This window comes from Tachypleus tridentatus, chromosome 13 (assembly GCF_004210375.1).
Source record: "Tachypleus tridentatus isolate NWPU-2018 chromosome 13, ASM421037v1, whole genome shotgun sequence".
Taxonomy (NCBI): Eukaryota; Metazoa; Arthropoda; class Merostomata; order Xiphosura; family Limulidae; genus Tachypleus; species Tachypleus tridentatus.
In genome coordinates this window covers 133499516-133518512 of record NC_134837.1, presented here as the reverse complement: position 1 = coordinate 133518512, position 18997 = coordinate 133499516, and the positions used below count along the sequence as shown (strand labels likewise).

General features: G+C 30.7%; 1 protein-coding gene across 1 annotated transcript; it reads left to right on the top strand.

The window, feature by feature from the left end:
• Positions 1-1565: 1565 nt before the first annotated feature.
• On the top strand, positions 1566-15369 carry Arl1 (ADP ribosylation factor-like 1). Its single transcript, XM_076475052.1, has 6 exons — positions 1566-1733; positions 7398-7532; positions 8043-8124; positions 12796-12907; positions 13737-13915; positions 14659-15369. Exons 1-6 carry the CDS (start codon positions 1730-1732, stop codon positions 14687-14689), a joined length of 543 nt encoding a protein of 180 aa, XP_076331167.1. The 5' UTR covers positions 1566-1729; the 3' UTR covers positions 14690-15369.
• Positions 15370-18997: the final 3628 nt, after the last annotated feature.

Sequence of the window (18997 nt, the reverse complement as noted above, 5' to 3'; positions counted from 1 at the left end):
CAATATTCCCGCACTTATGGGCCGGAACTCTAAATCTTTTAAACACCTAGAGATGCCTCTGTAGCTCGGTGAATTAGATGTTACGTTATTCTGTTAATCAAATAATCCAAAAGAAACTGTTAAACAGTTACAAGCATTATAACACTAAAGGCAATGATGGGATTATTTTGGTAAAAATAAAATAGAATCCAGACATAATTTCAAATTAACAACACTCGTTTGGAAAACGAGATTGAAAATTTTATGAAATGAATGAAACAGCGATAACTAGAGGTGCACTCAGTAAAGTGCACACCTCTGTCACCCAGCATTAATCACATTCGGTTCTAAAAAAATACGAAAATGAGTTAGTATGTCCGTTGTTATCAACAGAGATAGACTATTTCTAATAGAACAATGAGAAATAATATTCTACATAAGTTCATTTTTGATTGAGTTATAGAGCAAAAATAGTGTAAAAAATCGGTCCTCGTACTAAGAGGTAGAAATGTTTTTGCGGTAAGCTTGATCTTTCAAAAACTAATTACTTCTAATTTGGCTAATAATCCAAATGCATACCAAATTTCGTCCAAAGTTTGCTGAGAAACACACACAGGCATGAAAACATAACTTCCGTCCGCCTTCTGTGGCAGAGGTAACAAAATCAAGAAGAGAAAAAAAAAGAAAAAGACAGATTTAAATGAAGATGAAGAATAAAAAAATATGACAGATATTACAATAATAAGATATAAGATTTACAAAATAATCTCTAACTGAAATCAGTTTGATGGTTGACAAGATATATTTTTAACGGAAGACAAGATAAAAAAGGCACATCAAATAGTTGAACAGCTAGAAAAATGTACAGATTTAAATTGGAAACGCTTATAAAGTGTACAAAAGAAAGTCTAAAAGTACTGTTTCTCAATAGAACACCTAGCATATCGAAAACGATTCTTAATTGAGCTTACTAACTTTAATATTATGTGATGTGACATAATGTGTTTTGTTAATTCTGGTTTTCTACATTAATCTCCTCACGAATATGTCATTTTTATATACATAAAATTCTATAAAACAGCAATTATTTGTTATTCTTATTGAACATTTGCGACTGAAATATTTTAGTTCCCGTTTTAATAACTGTTATATTTTTAACTCTATGTTATTATAATTGCTTGAATATACTTGTTTGTTAGTTTGTTTTGGAATTTCGCACAAAGCTACTCGAGGGCTATCTGTGCTAGCCGTCCCTAATTTAGCAGTGTAAGACTAGAGGGAAGGCAGCTAGTCATCACCACCCACCGCCAACTCTTGGGCTACTCTTTTACCAACGAATAGTGGGATTGACCGTCACATTATACACCCCCACGGCTGGGAGGGCGAGCATGTTTAGCGCGACGCGGGCGCGAACCCACGACCCTCGGATTACGAGTCGCACGCCTTACGCGCTTGGCCATGCCAGGCCTGCTTGAAAATACAAAAAGCTATTTAATCATATAGTTTATATTTTTTTCATTTTGGGAAACTTAATGTGTATAATTTCACAGAGGGCATTTTATTTTAACGCATGCTCGATTTGTGGTGTACACGTCTACTAATAAAGAGTGTCACAGTTAGGCCTCGTGACTGTTATTGGTGAAAATTAAGTTGTTTGTTACCATTAAGAAGCGGTTAACCTTTGACTTTGGAAATAACTTTGTTATTTCTACAACCTATTTTTTATTTTCATTTGAACAAAAGTAAAGAAATGGGTAAGTAAATGTGTCTTTGATTCCAAAAGTTCGTAGACTTTCGCAGTTCAGATGTTTTCGTGAGTCGTACCATAACATTTTCATTTTCCATTGTTCAAGTTCAACAACATAAATTGAATTTTGATGTTAGCTTCTGTCGATAAGTTTCGTCTTAACGTTAGTTACGCTGACCATTGGTGTAATTATTATTATTTATCTAAAACAGTGTACTAAATATTACATTACTGGGTTGAAACATTTTGAGTAAATTTGTATTGGAATGCTTAATCAATATCAGTTTATGATTTGGGAAAATATCAATTGCATAAAGAAGAGAGTAATAAAAATTTTATTGTATAAATATTTTAAAAAAGATTAGAATCGACTGTTGAATTATTCATCACTATCAAAATTCTAATAACGATTTAATTTTAAATGTGAGACTGAATTGTGCAATTTAAATTTCAGAGTTATTCCTTAATTGTTGGTTTCATACTTCAGTTGTGTTTTCCTGTTTTTATCTACTTTACATGTCTGTTTCATAAGTAATGTATTTTAAATGGTTGCATTAAATTTTTAGGTAATTATTTTGGTAAAAGCTTAACAAAATTGCTTTTTACAATTGTTTGGATAATACAGTACCCATTTAATTTTCTTGACCATGTGTTTTAACATACTTTCTTACCAATACTTTTGTGTTTCTTCAGTGATTTGCATGTTTGTTTAAAGTTGTATCTTTTATAGTTTTTCCAGACCTTTAAGTCAGAAGACTTGTATGAAAAGTTTGCTTGGAAAATGTTATGCCTGTGATAACAATAATTTAAGCTTGCCAATTAAGACATTTAATGAGAAATTATGTAATCAGATCAATAATGCAGCAGCTAATGATATTTTAATTTTAAGAGTATTAAGCTGGAGACTGTAGTGTCAAAGAGTGATCCAAAGCTGTACAAGTTTAAAGCAATAAAAGCAGCATGTAACACTAAAATTTAATCTTGATACCCCCTTCCCTCTAGTTGACAGATCACAGATAGCCATTTATATATCTGTGTATTAAAGAGCAAACCTAGTAGCAATATTTCTAAATATTTTTGTAAAATGTTTTACATTGAGTGACTAAAGATGCTTTGCAGAGAAACCTAACAATGTTTACATTTTTGTTGAAGTACTAACATTATTTCAGTTGGTGGGGTCAGTTTTGTCTTAAAAACCCTGTGGCCTCGGAATCTGTCAATGCTGTCGTGTTTATAATTGTAAAGGTTTATTGCTGGATTTTTGAAAGACTAGAGAAAGAGATACAAGATTAATAAGGTATCTGTGGTTGTTGGAAATAAGTTTTTCATTGGATTAAGAGCTGTAATAAATGGATTTCAATCCATTAGGTATGAGTAGGGTATGGCTACACTGGAATCTTTAATCTCTTATATACATTAGTGATTAGTGAATGCTTGACAGATTGGAAAAGATTGCTGATTATATTGATGTTTTGAGTTTAATTGACTGTGTATAGAGTGCTGTTATTTAGAAAGAAAACAAAACAGTTTGGATTTCTTGGATGAATAAATGGCAGATATCATTTAATTATGCTAAATGCAAGATAATGCATGTATACTACCTTAAATTAAACAAAAATTATAACCTTGTTTAAAATTTATTCAGTGGTGTTAGGGAATAAAATCTTGTTTTTTAACAACAGTGTGTTGTCAGTGGGAAAACAAGTAGGGCTTTGTATTGTATCTATAGATATATTGAATATCAGTCAAGAGGTAACTATTTCTTTGTAAAGATTCCTATTTAGGCCTTATTTGTAGTATTGTTTTCAGTTGTTGAAAGGACACTGAATTGTTGGAAAGAGCTCAAGAGAGGGCTACTGTGGTGTTTCTCGAAATGGAGAAACTGCTATACAAGGAGATTTTATTTCTTACAATTATTTTAACAAATGTTAAAGTGATCTGAATTAGTTATTCAAAATTATAAAGTGAATAGATTAGTTCTGATACATCTTTATTCTTCATGACTAAGTATAGTGTAGGACTAGGAAATGTAGATGTGAGAATTTTTAGGATAGAAGTTGCCTGCAGATTAGACAATTTTACTTGTTTGCCAGCCTTTAAAATAGGCTACCTTCAGAAATAGTAGATACAACAGTATTTGGATAGTTCAAGAGTAACCCTTGAAATTTATCTGTGGCATTTAATAAAACATGTCAAAATAAAATGTCATAAGAAAAACATCCATAATTGGTTTTCCTGTGAATAGCATCAAAAATTAATGTTTCATATAAGAATAAAACTGCTGATAAATAACATTTAATACACAATAACCTCACGCTCCTAATTTGAATTTCGGTTGGGATTGTATTTTAGTGTGTTATTGTAAACAACAAACAAAAGGCATCATAAAATTTGCAAAAGTTTGTACTGTAGCTTTAGATGTGTGTCTATTTCTCTAGATGTTTCTGAATTTTTTTTTGTAAAGTTCTGTCCTTCTCTCATAGGTGAACTGTGTAATAAACTTTATTCTTTAGCCAGAAACTATTCTTTTACTTTCATTAATAAAACATTTTAGTCAAAATGCGATTCAAAACCAGATCTCGCACAGTCAGACAATACATAGATTTAATGTTGGAAAGGGTATTGCTGTTTTGGTGTAAATTTACAGTAGTTTAACAGTGTAACTATTTTGTAGAGAGCAAATAGAAAGCTCAATTTTATATTTAAAGAACGTGAAATATTAATGTTTCAAAACAGAACTGTTCTGACTGTTTCACCATATTTTAACAACATTAAACAATATATGTTTTTTAAATTTAGTTTTGACTTGCCAGGGAAATTTTAATTCTGTGTGGGTGTACCATGGCAAAGCTGACACCTAATGGAAGTTTTCTTACCTTGATGAAAACTCTTGTATTTTACCCTTCTATTTTATTAAATGTATACTAGCAAAGAACTCCAAAACATTTATGCTAAGATGAACCTTTATTGAAACAATTATTGAAATACAGGATTTGTGGAATAATACAAAATAAGTTTTATCACAAACACCAAAATCTTGAGTCCACTTGTCTTAGGCCTAACTGTAGTTAAGCCTTCATTAAGTACAGCCTGTATTTGTCAATGAGAAATTAACATTTTAACTTTCAGTTTTGCTTTAGTTAGGGTTAAATTTATGATGCTCAGTAGTATAATAAACTAACTTGTTATTCTCTAAACTAACATTAAACCTTTCAAAACATTTCAATAAACTTATGTTGTTTCAGAATTTTCACTAGGTACTTAAAGAACTGATCTCAGGTTCATAGGTGCAGGAATTTTTGATATTTCGGTGTGATATTGATCATGGTTTTCTATTCTGATTTTTCAAGACACCAGCTGGAGATTGTGGGCATTGTCAATTAGAATTGAGGTATGTCCTCATTTGCCAGATCTTAGTGAAACTTCTGCATTGTCTACTGAAGTATATTTACATCCATTGAAATCACCTGCACACTCATTTTCAGGACAAACGAAAACTGAGTATTATAATAATTTGTCTTGATCAGGGTGCTTATAACATTATTTTTTGCCCTGAATTTTGTTTTAATTTCAGAAACTGAAGAGAAAGCTTGATAGGTAAGTAAGTACAGGATATAGTCTGTTTTGTAGTTGATGAAAAGAATAACTGAAGAGCCAGAAGGCCCTTTGTTTGTGAAATGTTATGTTCTATTTTTATTTAAATCTTCTGTACTTGACTGAACAAGTAAAATTAATATTGTATACCTTATAATTGTTTTTAAACTATATTTTTATTTATTCATTAATGATATAGTTATTTGTTTTTGATAATGGCTGATGCAATTGTAAATTAACAAGACTGCTCCTTGGTGAGGAGAAACCCATTTGAAGTAAAAAATGTGTCTAGGAATGTCTGGTATGGATATTAACACTTTTACTAAGCTTTGTTAACCTGAAGATAACCTAGGAAGTAATTCTTGTTGACAAGAAACCCACTTGAAATAAAAATGTATCTCAGAACGGCTGGTGTGGGTACTAACACTTTTATTGATAAGGAGAGAACAACATTTTGGCCTTCCTTGGTTAATCTTAAGATGACATGGTTCTTAAGACCATATAATAAAGCTGAATGGTTAGTATCATACCTGTGTATTGTGCACAGTATATTTTTTGGCTTCACATACTTGAAAAAAATCAGTGTGCTTAGGTATAGTGTCAGAGCAAACCTAATAGATTTATTGGTCTTTGTGTAGCAAGTGGTATATTGTGCTGTTGGTTGGTATTGTGTATGTGCATGTGAGTGAATACTGTTGCCAACTTAACCATATCACTTAATGAACAAACACAGGCTGAACTTGTGATCACTTGTTTCTAAACAATGCCCTGTTTGTAAACCATAGGTGAGTGGCTGGTTGAATGTTACTGCGAGTGTATTGTAGCTTAGGACAGTAAAATAATCTTACTGTCCAGCACAAAAAGCTCCAAAAAATCAAATGTTTTGCTTGATTATAATTTTGTGGATTATTATTAGCAAATACTAGCATATAAACTATACAGTTCATATAGTGGAACAAATGAGCTCATTATACATGTATTGCTTGAAGCTTGAATAAATATCAGGAGCTGAGACTGTTATTTATTCTTTTATGTATGTTTTTTTTAATTTCTTTGATCCAATAATGATGATTGTTAGAATATAAGATGCATTTATGGGACATCTAACAAATACTGCTTGCATAGTGCTTATTTCACACATTTGAACTGAAAAATTTGGGTGGAAAAAAGTGCATACTGTATAAGGGTATTTATGATAAAATGATTAATTCTTTGAAATGATACTAAGATTAATAAATTATATTAGAATTCTATGGTATCTGAGTAGTTATTTTTGATTTTCTGGTTATTCAACTGTAAATATAAATGCAAAAAACAATAATATTCTCCAAAAGCTTTTTAAAGGCTTAGCAATCCGAGTACAAAGGTAGAGGCAAGAAGAGAATTGTTTGCTTTACATGATTTACTGTTCTATATTTGAAGAATATATAATATTAATAATTTCTCTAAACAGTAGTAATCTATATACGTATATATAATATACAGCAATTGGATTGTGACTGTATATTAATACTAGTTCACTAAAATATGGGCAGGACAGGGAAGACTAAAAGTCAGTTTTATATTACTGGATATGTAACATGAGTGCACAGTGCAAGTTATATAATGTTAGCTAGGTATGACTGGAAGGTCAATATAATAAAGACTGTGTTTATACAAAAACATTGTGTGAGAAATTGAAATATTTTACTTTTGTTTAAAGGCAAGAAAATGTTCAGTTTGTAACAAGGCACTAGAAATATTTTCGACAAATTGGTGAATGGAGTCAGATTGTTTCTATTAATTTACATCCTGCTGTTAGTTGTCCTGAAACTATAAGAAAATAATCTTGTATAGAAGTCTAAAACAATAAAATTTGAATTCATATTCAAGTAATAGATATTTTTTAAAGTCTTGAGCAGAGAGTATGACCTAATGTTTTGAAGTTTGATAAAAATAGATGTTAAAAAGAAAGACAACAGAACACAATTTCATGTTGTATATGTTATAATGTGAATATATTCATGCATACAGCTGTCATAATTTTCTTATTAAATGTAATTTTTAATGAATTATTGATGCCTTTTTAATTTTGTAGGTGGTCTTCTTAGCTATTTCAAAAGTTTGTTAGGCAGCCGTGAAATGAGAATTTTGATTCTTGGTCTCGATGGAGCAGGGAAAACTACTATATTATACCGACTACAAGTTGGAGAAGTTGTAACAACAATACCAAGTAAGCATAAACCTTTGGTAAAGAACAGCTTAAATGTGATGTTAGTTATCTTTCTGATGGAATTTTGAGTTTTGAGGTCCAACCTATATTAGAATTAGTTTTGCAACAGGGTTGCTGTTCAACATGCTATGTTTTTCAGCTGTAGAACTATAAAGGTAGCAATCATTTACAACAAATTGAATAAAGCCCTTCCAATGATGGATGCTGCTGTGTTCAGTTCATATATTGTTTTATATGAAACCTAAACATATGTTCCTTTTATTTATGTATATAAATTGTTTAAGCTTCTTTACAGATACATATCTTTTGAACATTGAGTTTTCTGGTATTTTTTCATTGTTTTGTTACATTTGGAGCTATTTTATATTATGAACTAACTTTCATCTAGTTTTGCAATAGTTATTTTACCTCATTCCTGACTATTTAGTTTTTGATATGTAACTTGTTAAATTTTAACCTCAAAATTGTCAGTCTTAAAGAATATGTATGGAGCTACATTCTTTTTTTCAGCCATTGGATTTAATGTAGAACAAGTAACGTACAAAAATCTTAAGTTTCAAGTGTGGGATCTTGGAGGACAGACAAGCATTAGGTAGGAAACTTTGAGATTTCTTAAGCCATTTGATATGTAAATTTCTTGACAAAAAAGTAAACTTATGCACATTTTTATCAGGTGCTGTTTAATCAAGTGGATCAAAGTTACATAAAGGACAGTTACGATTGGTGTGCTTGTTAAAATTAAAGTAAATGTAGAAATACATAATTGTAGATCAAATATAGAAAGCAGTGACACTACATATAGATAGCATAATCAAGTGGTGGCACTGTGTGTAAATAAAACATAGCAAGTAGTTTTATTGAAATTTCCTTACTCATTATGAATAATATGTAGCAAGAGTTGTTTTGTTGAATTCACCTCAAATACCAAAATGTTTGATTTAATCATGTGTATTTCTCTCTAAAATATTGATTTTTATTATCTTTGTAAAAAGATATCCAAAGTTTTTACTTGAAATATTTACCACTTTGTTAAAATGGATATAAAATATTTTGCTTCTTTTATTTGCTTTTCACATTACTGATTTGGTCAAAAAAAAAAAAGAAATATGGTAAAACATTTATTCCTAATCTCTGAGTGAAGTAATAGTTTTATATTGAGTTTTGTGATCTGTGGTAAGTGAAGTTACCTTAGTTCATTTACTTATTACCTAATTCTACTCATTGTGCCAGACAGTACTTCATTCATTCATTCTGTATCTGATTAGACCTTTGTTATTCATACTCTAGTATATGCATGTCAGAGAACTCTAAAAGCACCTGCATAAAATCAGATTGTAAATTAACCCTTTTACTATGAGCCTGGTATGATATACACAAGCTCATTTACACGTTAGATATGTGCATTATAACTTTTGATACAGCATGTTTAACTCCATAAAATTTGATGTAAGTTTAGTAAAGATTAGAAGTATTTTGTGTACAAAAATCAGATGTTTTAATGAAATATTTTTACTGAAGATTTGTTTGTGAAAATATACTGTTTCATTACTAGTCTGGGTGAAGGGTGATTCCATGTGATGATTAATAAATTATTATTTGTCCAAAAATCTCCAATATTATTTGCATAATCTCTTAAAACCTCCTTAATAGATTTCAAACGTTTGTTTTCAGTGAGACTTTGCATTGTTATCTTCTATACCCTAACTATGTGGGGTCTGTCATTTGACCAACCTTGTAACTGTCATTTGCTTTTTGCTTTCTAGAATGAATATGTATTATAACAAGAAAATACAAATGTCTTAGTAGCTCATAACACTATATATCCACATATATTATTTTTTATTATATTGACCTTCCAGTCATGCCTACCAAACATTACACAACTTGCATTTATATGGTGCATGTGCACTCATGTCAAGTATTCAGTCATGTGAAACTGACCTTCAGTTTTCTCTGTCTTGGCTGTGTTTTAGTGAACTAGTATTTCTGTATCTCACAAAGGCTTGTATAGATATTAACACTTACTAATAAAGCAGGTTACCTAAAGATGACCTAAGAAGGTCGAAACGTTGTTCGCTCTTCTATGTAGAATATTTTCTCAACCCAAACGAGCCGTTTTTGCATATAAATTTCTCAACAAGTGGGTTTCTCGACATCACTGATAACTGTTTCAAAGTAAATCATTGAAAACATAAGAACAAAAGAAGTAAGAATGTAGATAAATGTCAAACTTGAAATGTAAAAATTATACCCCTGAATACTGTGGTAATTAAACTGTATATTAAGATATTTTATGCACATACAGTTTATAATGAAGTAATTAAAAGAAATGTAATGTGGGCATTCAGCTTTTCAGGGTATTTTGTACCTTGTTTTCACCTGTATGTGGTTTAAGAGTAGTTTTATGTTCTTTCTCTAGTACTCCTCAGCAATAGATCTGAGTTACACACACTGCTGAAAACTGAGTTTTGATACTTGTGTTGTGCACAGTATTAGATAGTTTACTTATGGAACTTTGTACTTACTAACAAATAAAGGAAAATTTTGTGTCTTGTGGAATCAGTGCAGTGAAGATGTATATACATAAGCCTTCACAGTAGTACTTGTCTTTTATTTCAAACCTGTTGAAACTGAATATTCAAGATCTGAAACAGACTTTGTGCAATTTACAAACTCCTAGAACTTTAGTTAAATATTGAAAAGTCATGGAATAGAGACAGTACTTTTCTGGGCCAGTTTAAAATATTTCTCATCTAATTTTAATTTGCCACAAATGCCATTCATGAAACACAAGTACTACTTGAAAGAATTTTGAGAAATCCATGATCTAATTAATGTATTTTATCATACTTGCAGTTACTTGAGTTTGCTGTTGACCCATGTGCAGAAAATGTCAGTTATAACAAATTGAGGGATGTGCAAATAACAATATTAGTGTTTATTGATTGAGTTCATCTATATTCTCTGCATAAAAAATGCCTGAACAGTGCAAGTTAAAAGATGTGTGACTTGACAATGACAAGTATATTTGATGGGTACAATATGTCACATCAAAAAAACCTTGATTAAATTGTGCATGAAAAACTTTAGTATTTCTAACATGGGAGAATAAGCAAGGAGGTCACTTGTGGATTAAAAAAAGATACAAGGATGATAAGTTAATAATCTTTCATGTACAGTACTGGATTTAAACGTAATGAAACATCAACATTAAATCTTTAAACCCCTAATTTTTTACACATTGTTAGAATTATTATGAATTCCTAATAATTACCACCATACCTTTATAAAAAATTTTTCTCAATTTTGTTGATAACATAATTTTAATTAGTTTTTAGCCAAAGAGACATGAATGTTATTAAAAGCTATCACCATCCAATGGATAAATCAGGATTTTCAGCTAGACATTGGCAGTGTTCACTCAGGTTTAAGGAGTTAAACAAGTGCACAAAGCTATTGAGGCCTATATCACCAGTGCTACATTTAACTTGGTTAATTAGTAATATCTCATCATGTAGGAAAGACAAGAGGTTTTTATTTGAAATTGTAGCTTGTTAATATTTGTAATTTGAGTTCCTAATTCATACAAAACCATATAATTTCTATTTTGACATTGGACATCTAATATGAACTAGTGCTGCATTCACATGCCATATGACATGCAAAAATCTATGTTTAAGTATTAAAAAAAATTTAAGTATGTTTTTCAAATATTACTTTTAAATTAAGAAATTAAATAATGTATAATATGAAAATTTGAATTATCAGCACTTTGATACACAGTAACAAATTCATATAGTTGAATAAAATATGGATACAAGCAACAAATGTGATGACATGGCCTTTGACCTGTGACCTGTTGCTGTGTGGTTAAACTGATCTAGTGAAGGTACTCATTGTCACAGTTCCTCCCTTTTATTATGTTTGGGTCAAAATAGTGTCAATGATAAAAAAACTTCATTGATAGCATAGATCAGTGTTGACTCATCAACTGGTCCATGGGATATCACAAAAGTAAATTTAAAAAAGATATTCACATGTCAGTCATAATTTTTTTTTCTTGTACTTGTATTTTAGTGGCCTGCAAGAATTTAAGGAGGTATGGGGATTGATCTGTGGTATTAAAGGTTGAGAAATGTTGATTTGGATCATACAATGAGGAATAATACATTTGCTCAATTAGACAACTACAGATATAGTCTGGATATTCTTGTATGGGGAGTAATAGCTTGTACTTTAAGTTGTGTGGATATTTTCTTATGGGGAGCAATAGTGTATGAATACTTTTATATGGGGAATTAATAGTTATTCACAAAGGTGTAGAAGCATTGTAAAGTCATTGGTAACCCTATCCCATCTGTCAAGCATCTGTGCAGAAAGGATTCTCTGTGAACAAAAGAAATATTTGCATAAAACATGAAGCACAACTCTAATTTCCCTCTAAATAGGGGAGAGGAGGGGAGACTTCATAGAGGAGGTTGTGACAACAAAAAAAATTGCTTCAACACAGAATGGTAGACAAGGATGTTATTTACACTTATAAAAAAAAAAAAAAAAAAAAAATAGAAGGAAGAGGAAACCAAAAAATTCTGATAAATGGTAAGCCATGTTTATTGAGGACCTTGATGATAACAAAAGAAAATGTTTGATAAAAGACAGTGAGGTGCTACAGTCATCTAACAGTATATTAAACTAATGCAAAGCTAATTCTGCTGCTAAATAGGGTAAAGGTTTTGTCAGTTTCTCTGTGTAACCTTTAGTGCAAGGTAAAGAAGTGTAAAACAAAAGCAGTCAAATTATAGAAGATGGACAAACTTAGAGTGTAGCTTCTTGTTGCTATGTATCTCACTTTTGATACATGAAATTTATGTCAAAAGTCACAAAATATCTTTGAATATCTTGTAATTTTAGATTTTCCAAGATATGTTAACCTTGTGGACTTGCTTATTGGGTTTTTCAACATTGTGGTATAAATTATATGATCTTAACTTTAGGTATCAGAGGAGTTTCATCACATATTCTCTTTCCATATTTGATGGTAACTAACCTCTTCTTTACATCACAGAATTGTTCCATTTATTTGAATATTTGTTTATATTTTTGTATCTGTCACTTTAAATCATTTTCTTTGTATTTTTAAAACAAAAGTATAATGTTTAGCAACAGAAACTACTATTGAGAAATTTGAATATACAAAGAATAAATGTAAAATTATCTTTAAAAAGCTTAATGATTAATGAAACTATCTTCTGTTATTTTTCAGGCCTTACTGGAGGTGTTACTTTTCCAATACAGATGCAATAATTTATGTTGTTGATAGTATTGATCGAGACAGGATAGGTATTTCTAAGGAAGAACTTGTGTCAATGTTGAAAGTAAGTGGGCATTTAGAATTTGAGAGAGAGAGAAATATAGTGTACGAAACATATTTGTTCTTTATTTTAGAAAGAAAAAAACTAAATATTAGCAAAATTATTTAGATGTGGTATGGCTTTTTTTCTTTCTTTCTTTCTTTGCTGGAACAACAATTTTTAGAATAGATTATTACCAGTCTGTTAACCTTAACTGGTTTGTGAAGCACTTAAAAGGACTAGGTAATGTGGTTCTCTGGGTTAGCAGTATGTTTATGGACTTGCAAGGCTAAACAGGATTCAAATACATATAGCTGATTGTGTAGCTGAGATAAACAAAACAATAAGTATACATAACTTGGCAATTAAAAAAAATAGAATGGAGACAAAGTAAATCCAAAGCTATGTGAGGCTTAACAGGCTCTCCAACTTCACATCACAGAGCTGAAATATTTACTACTTTTTGTAATAGCAATTTTTACTGTCCCTCTGAGAGATTAGTTCATTATTAGTAGTTGGGGCTACTGGGGTACAAAGAAGAATTTGATGGCATTTGTTTTTGTCTTAAAAGCATGTAAAACACGAAACTAAGAATAAGAAAGTCCTGAGTTATTGTTGCTGTTTTCTGAAGTATGTATAAACTGTAAACTAGTCTTCATAGAAAATTCTTCCTTCCACGGTAATAAATTAGTCTTAATAGATAAGGTTTTTTTTTAATATGAAATGCATGTTAGTTTGAATAATTTATTTGAAATTTTAGATATAAACTTGATGAATTTGTCCAATAAATATTACAAATTCTTCAAAATTTACAATAAAAATTTAGTCATTTGAAAAAATATGGTGTTTACAGGAGGATGAGCTGAAAAAATCAATTCTAGTTGTTCTAGCTAATAAACAGGACATTGATGGAGCTATGAGTGTAGCAGAAGTTCACCAAGCTCTTGGCCTAGATGCTTTAAAGAGCCGAACATTCCAGATATTCAAAACTTCTGCTATAAAAGGAGAAGGTTTAGATGAAGCCATGGAGTGGTAGGTTTCTGAGAATAAAAATACTAAATGTATTTATATATTGAGAATTTGTAAATGCAACTTCAAGGTGCAAAAATTACTTTAAAAGCAAAAAACACAATCAGAAAAACATTTACATTGAGATTAATTCACTACATTTAACTAAAGAACTTCAACATAATATTCAATCCAAAATAAATTTAAAAATTTAGTAACATTAAATATATAAAGTAGCAAATTCAAATTCCTGTCTCCTTTTTATGAGGATATGGCCCATTTTTTGAACAAACATTAAAATTCATTAATCTCTGAAAAAAGACAGTTTTAATCTAAATACTGATTTTCTTTGTTTTTCTGGAGACTTGATATTTTATTTTTATAATATTTGACAATACCCTTTACTTTCTTCAAAATAAAACAAATATAAAGATAATTTAAAACTGTAAAGTGAAATAAAACTTTTCCAGTAACAGTTTTGTATCTTACATCATTGGTTTAAAAAGATAAAGGTAGTCATAATTGTATGAGTAAAAAATTAACCTTTTCAGTATCTTTCAATGTAAGTTTTAAATCTGAAATTTCTTAAATAGTGCATTTTTTTATGTTTTCTCAGTTCTGTAGCTATGGCAAAAATTATCATTAATTTAGTATGACATGATTAGTAAGGCTCAATGTAAGACTTTTCACAAAACCCTTTTTTACTTTTTTTTTAACACTGTCTTGATGCTGTAGAACTAATGAAGCATCTCTTTGTTTATTTACAGGCTATCAAATGCTCTGTCAAACAACAAATGAAGTGTCAGTTGAAAAAAATCATATTCCTCATGTGTAAAAAAAGAATAACAAATGTTATGAAAAATGAACTACTGTGGTGCAGATGGTCATGTGACTTGCAGTGGATATTCTCCTGTCAGGCTGATAGATGTGTGTGCATGCAGTGAGCACTATGGACAGAGCACTGATACAGTTTTTGGACATCAGTATTTAATAGAAAAAAATTTGCACAGAAAACAATTTACATCCACTGACTTAAATCCAACTTATTCTGTCATTCTAGTCACTTCTAATTCTGTTATTAGTATTTCTTCATTTTTCTACCCATCTGTCTTGATGTCTGTATTATGTAGAATAGCAGTTGCTGTATGACATTTTAAAATTTGTTGATTTTTAATTTGGAACTACAAATACAAAATGTTCTTTAACTATATATATTTTTAACAGATCTAAATGACGAATTAATAACTTGACAGATGTTGCTTGGAAAAAAATAAAATTCATACATTCTACAGGGACTTAAGTTTGTTATTGTCTTAAGCTCTATGTATTGAAATGTGTAAATTAAATTTCTGTGCTAATCCCCGTGAGGTTTGTTTATGCAAAAAAATAAAAATAAATGGCAATAGCTAAATGTAAATATGGAAAAACCACGAGTGTTTTAGTATTTTGGAATTAAAAAATTTAGTGACACCTGGAAAGAATGAATTTTAAGTTTTTATCTTGCTGCTACCTCTGATGAATAATTTTTGTGTGTGCATGTTTGTTTTTTTCTGATTAAACTTTTAGTGATATTCACAAAAAATTAATTTTTTAGTGAATTTTTTTTCTTTTCATCTATTCTAAAACATGAGCTACTTTTTGTGTTAAACTTTCTGAATGGTTAGGACTTAAAAACACTTTAAATGCAAGTATTTATTGTATCTACAAATGTCATTGGTGAAATATCACATTTCTTCACTGTTTTTTTATATTAAAAAAAAGAGAGAGAGAGAAAAAGGGTGGGAAGTAGAGACTGATCATGTTCAAATGACTGTACATGACATGATGGTAATAACCTGCTAGCTTTATAAAAACAATTCTGCTTCTAGGAAAGTGAAGAATGAAAAATAATTTTCTAGCATTTTAATGAATGAACTAAAAGCCAAAACACACAGAAATTTGTAAAAATTTCACGGCTACTTAAGTGATATAAAGAACTAAATGCCTGTTTTATTACTTTGGTAGTCTTAATTATTCTTTATCACAAATTTTTCCAATAAACATGCATAAAATATCAAATTCACCTACAATGTAACAAGTCTTAAGACAGCTCGGACACAAAATGTATCAGTTGTGTTGTTTATGGGCCCAAAGATATACAAATGACTTTTGAAGTGGAAAAACGTTTTTGCTTTTGAAAAGTTTAGACAAGTCTTGTCTTATTAAGAATGTGAAACTATTTAATATTTATGGTTTAGATTGTGTGTTTGTAAGTATTTAGTTATGACTGAATTACTAAACTGCATTTTTTTTTTTAAGATATTAATTCTCAGTTAGTTGATAAAGCAGATTTTTAACTGAAACCTAGGCTATCGTCTTCCAGAATGGCCATGAACTTGCATAAGTTAGGGAATATGATAAAAGGGTCAAAATGTATTTGAAAATTGTAGTCTGACTTTTTATTTCAAAATCTGCATTGTGTACGCAATCCCATAATGTTTAGCTGTGCCAATTGTTGGTGTATTTTAACAACTTTAAACAGTCTCCCTATGATAATTTATCTCATCATAGTGATCCAGATAATTATTGGATGTCTTGTGAGATTATTCTTTTATAAACAAAAACTATATACCATGAAGTTACAATATCCATGTTTGAAGATATTTTTCAATACCAAAGTTTGACATCAGTATTGTATAAATATTTATAGCCAGGTTCCAAACTGAATTGGTAGAATTTGAAATAAAGTTGGAATATCAGTTGGTATCTTTACTGCATTTGCAGACCTGGAAAGTCTACACTTTTTTCTAAAACTGAGGTAGAGAAAATGTACCCACCTTCCCCCAGAAAGGCAGCAGGTGAAATATCCACTTGTCCTAACTGTGTGATTGTGAATAAGATTTACTGTGTCAGTAATTATTAAAATTTACCATCACCCACCTATTATAAGATCCAGCTTGTATACATGTTTAGGTTTTTTAAATTAAAAAATTAATAAAACTAAAGGATTTAGTTGTAGTTATATTGTTTTCCAGGCCTGGCATGGCCGAGAGCATAAGGCGTGCGACTCGTAGTCCGAGGGTCGCGGGTTCGCGCCCGCATTGCGCTAAACATGCTCGCCCTCCCACCCGTGGGGGCGTTATAATGTGACGGTCAATCCCACTATTCGTTGGTAAAAGAGTAGCCCAAGAGTTGGCGGTGGGTGGTGATGACTAGCTGCCTTCCCTCTAGTCTTACACTGCTAAATTAGGGACGGCTAGCACAGATAGCCCTCGAGTAGCTTTGTGCGAAATTCCAAAAACAAACAAAACAATTGTTTTCCACTAGGAATCTTATCATGCATGTTAGCTTGATGCAAACAGTTGAAGTTGTGAACCAACAGTGACATAACTAATTGCGGTGTACATATTTTCTCATCTGCTGCTAATGTCCATTCCAGTAATGAATTCAAAGTATTAAGAAACAAACTTGATACCAAAGTCAAACTCCATACCTTTGTACCAATCTGCCTTTTTAACTTCTTCAACATTTGAAAACAATCATAATGCATTTCATCCAACTCTTAACACCTGATATCTGAAATTTGTCAAAATTAGTTCTTGTATCCTATTAGTTCTAACTTGTAATAAATTAACTTTCAAAAATCTAAAACACCACTAAAAAAAACAACAAAAACTACACTTGCTATTTCTAGCTGTTTATGTTTACAAAATGGAGTGACTGTGTGTGACAATTTTAGTTAAATGTTTTGTCCCTTTTACTTGGACTAAATTTCTGTTGGGTGAGGATATAGTTATTTTAAATTAACAATTTAGTAGGATTATAGGAAAAGATATACTGGTAGAAACTCCAAATAGTTCTGTCAGCTGTGATGATAGTTATGGATAAGAGTAATACAGTTCTATAGGAATTTATGGTGGGGTGGTTGTAAAATAATTGTTTAAAATATGAATTGGGCATATTTTGTTCCTATATTTCATATACTTATTGCTAAGTAGTCAAAAATTCTACTTCAAAAGGTGTTAATTAAATAATTTTAATGTAAATAATTAGTTGTGAGTGAAATTGTAACAGAGTAAGTGTTGCATTGTGTTATTGGTTCGTGAAATAAATACACAGTATCATATTTGAATCTTTTCTGTAGCATGTTCTTCATAATTAGTTAAGCCAGTTTCTTAGCAAAACTGTAGGGGATAAGCTGGATGGTTTACTTCTCAAGGTAATTACTTAACAACAATGAATCTTCTGATCCACCAATGCTGCCCTTGGACACCCATTCTTGGGAAGAGTAAACAGTAAAACTCGCTTTTTTTTTCATCTTGTTACCTTTAAAATATAGCCCAGGAAACTACAGACTGTTACCTTACTGATTTCCCGATAATCTTTTGAACTTCAAAATCGCTTCTTATCCTCCTTTTCTCAAGAAGAAATAAAATCTTTTTCCACCAGATGACCCTTTCACTCCTGAATGACCCTTGCTAGTACAGCAGTAAGTCTATGGATTTACAATGCTAAAATCAAGGATTTGATTCCCCTTGGTGGGCTCAGCAGATAACCCAATGTGGCTTTGCTATAAGAAAAAACAACACTCCTGAATTCTCCCAGTAGTCATTGTAACACTTAAATAAGTCAGTATCTTTTCCTATAGAATACCAACCTGTGATGACACTTGACGTAAAAATGTATCTTAGGATGGCTGGTAATAAAGCTGAGAACAATGTTAGTTTTGTACAAGTGTTAATATCCATACCAGCTGGCCTGAGATACAAGAATACCAACTCTGTGCTTATCTTCAGTGAGGCCTAACTAGTGATATGAATAATTTTACTCAAGGTACCTCAATAAGCCTAAATATTTTTGTAGAATGTCATTTTGAGAGTGGACAAACTTGTTTATTTATTAGGCCTTAGTTAAGCTTTTCTTTTTGTTTTAACAATATATAATCAGAAAATCTGTACTGTATGCTGAATAGAGATTCCATGTGAATGGAAAAATAGCTAAGTTAAAATTGTAAATAAGTTTGATATTGTGTAAACCCTTGATTAGCTACAGCTGTTATACCTCAAACTCTACAGGTCTGTGGTATTTCAGTTTATTTAAAAAAACAATTGTGTATTTTACTAAACA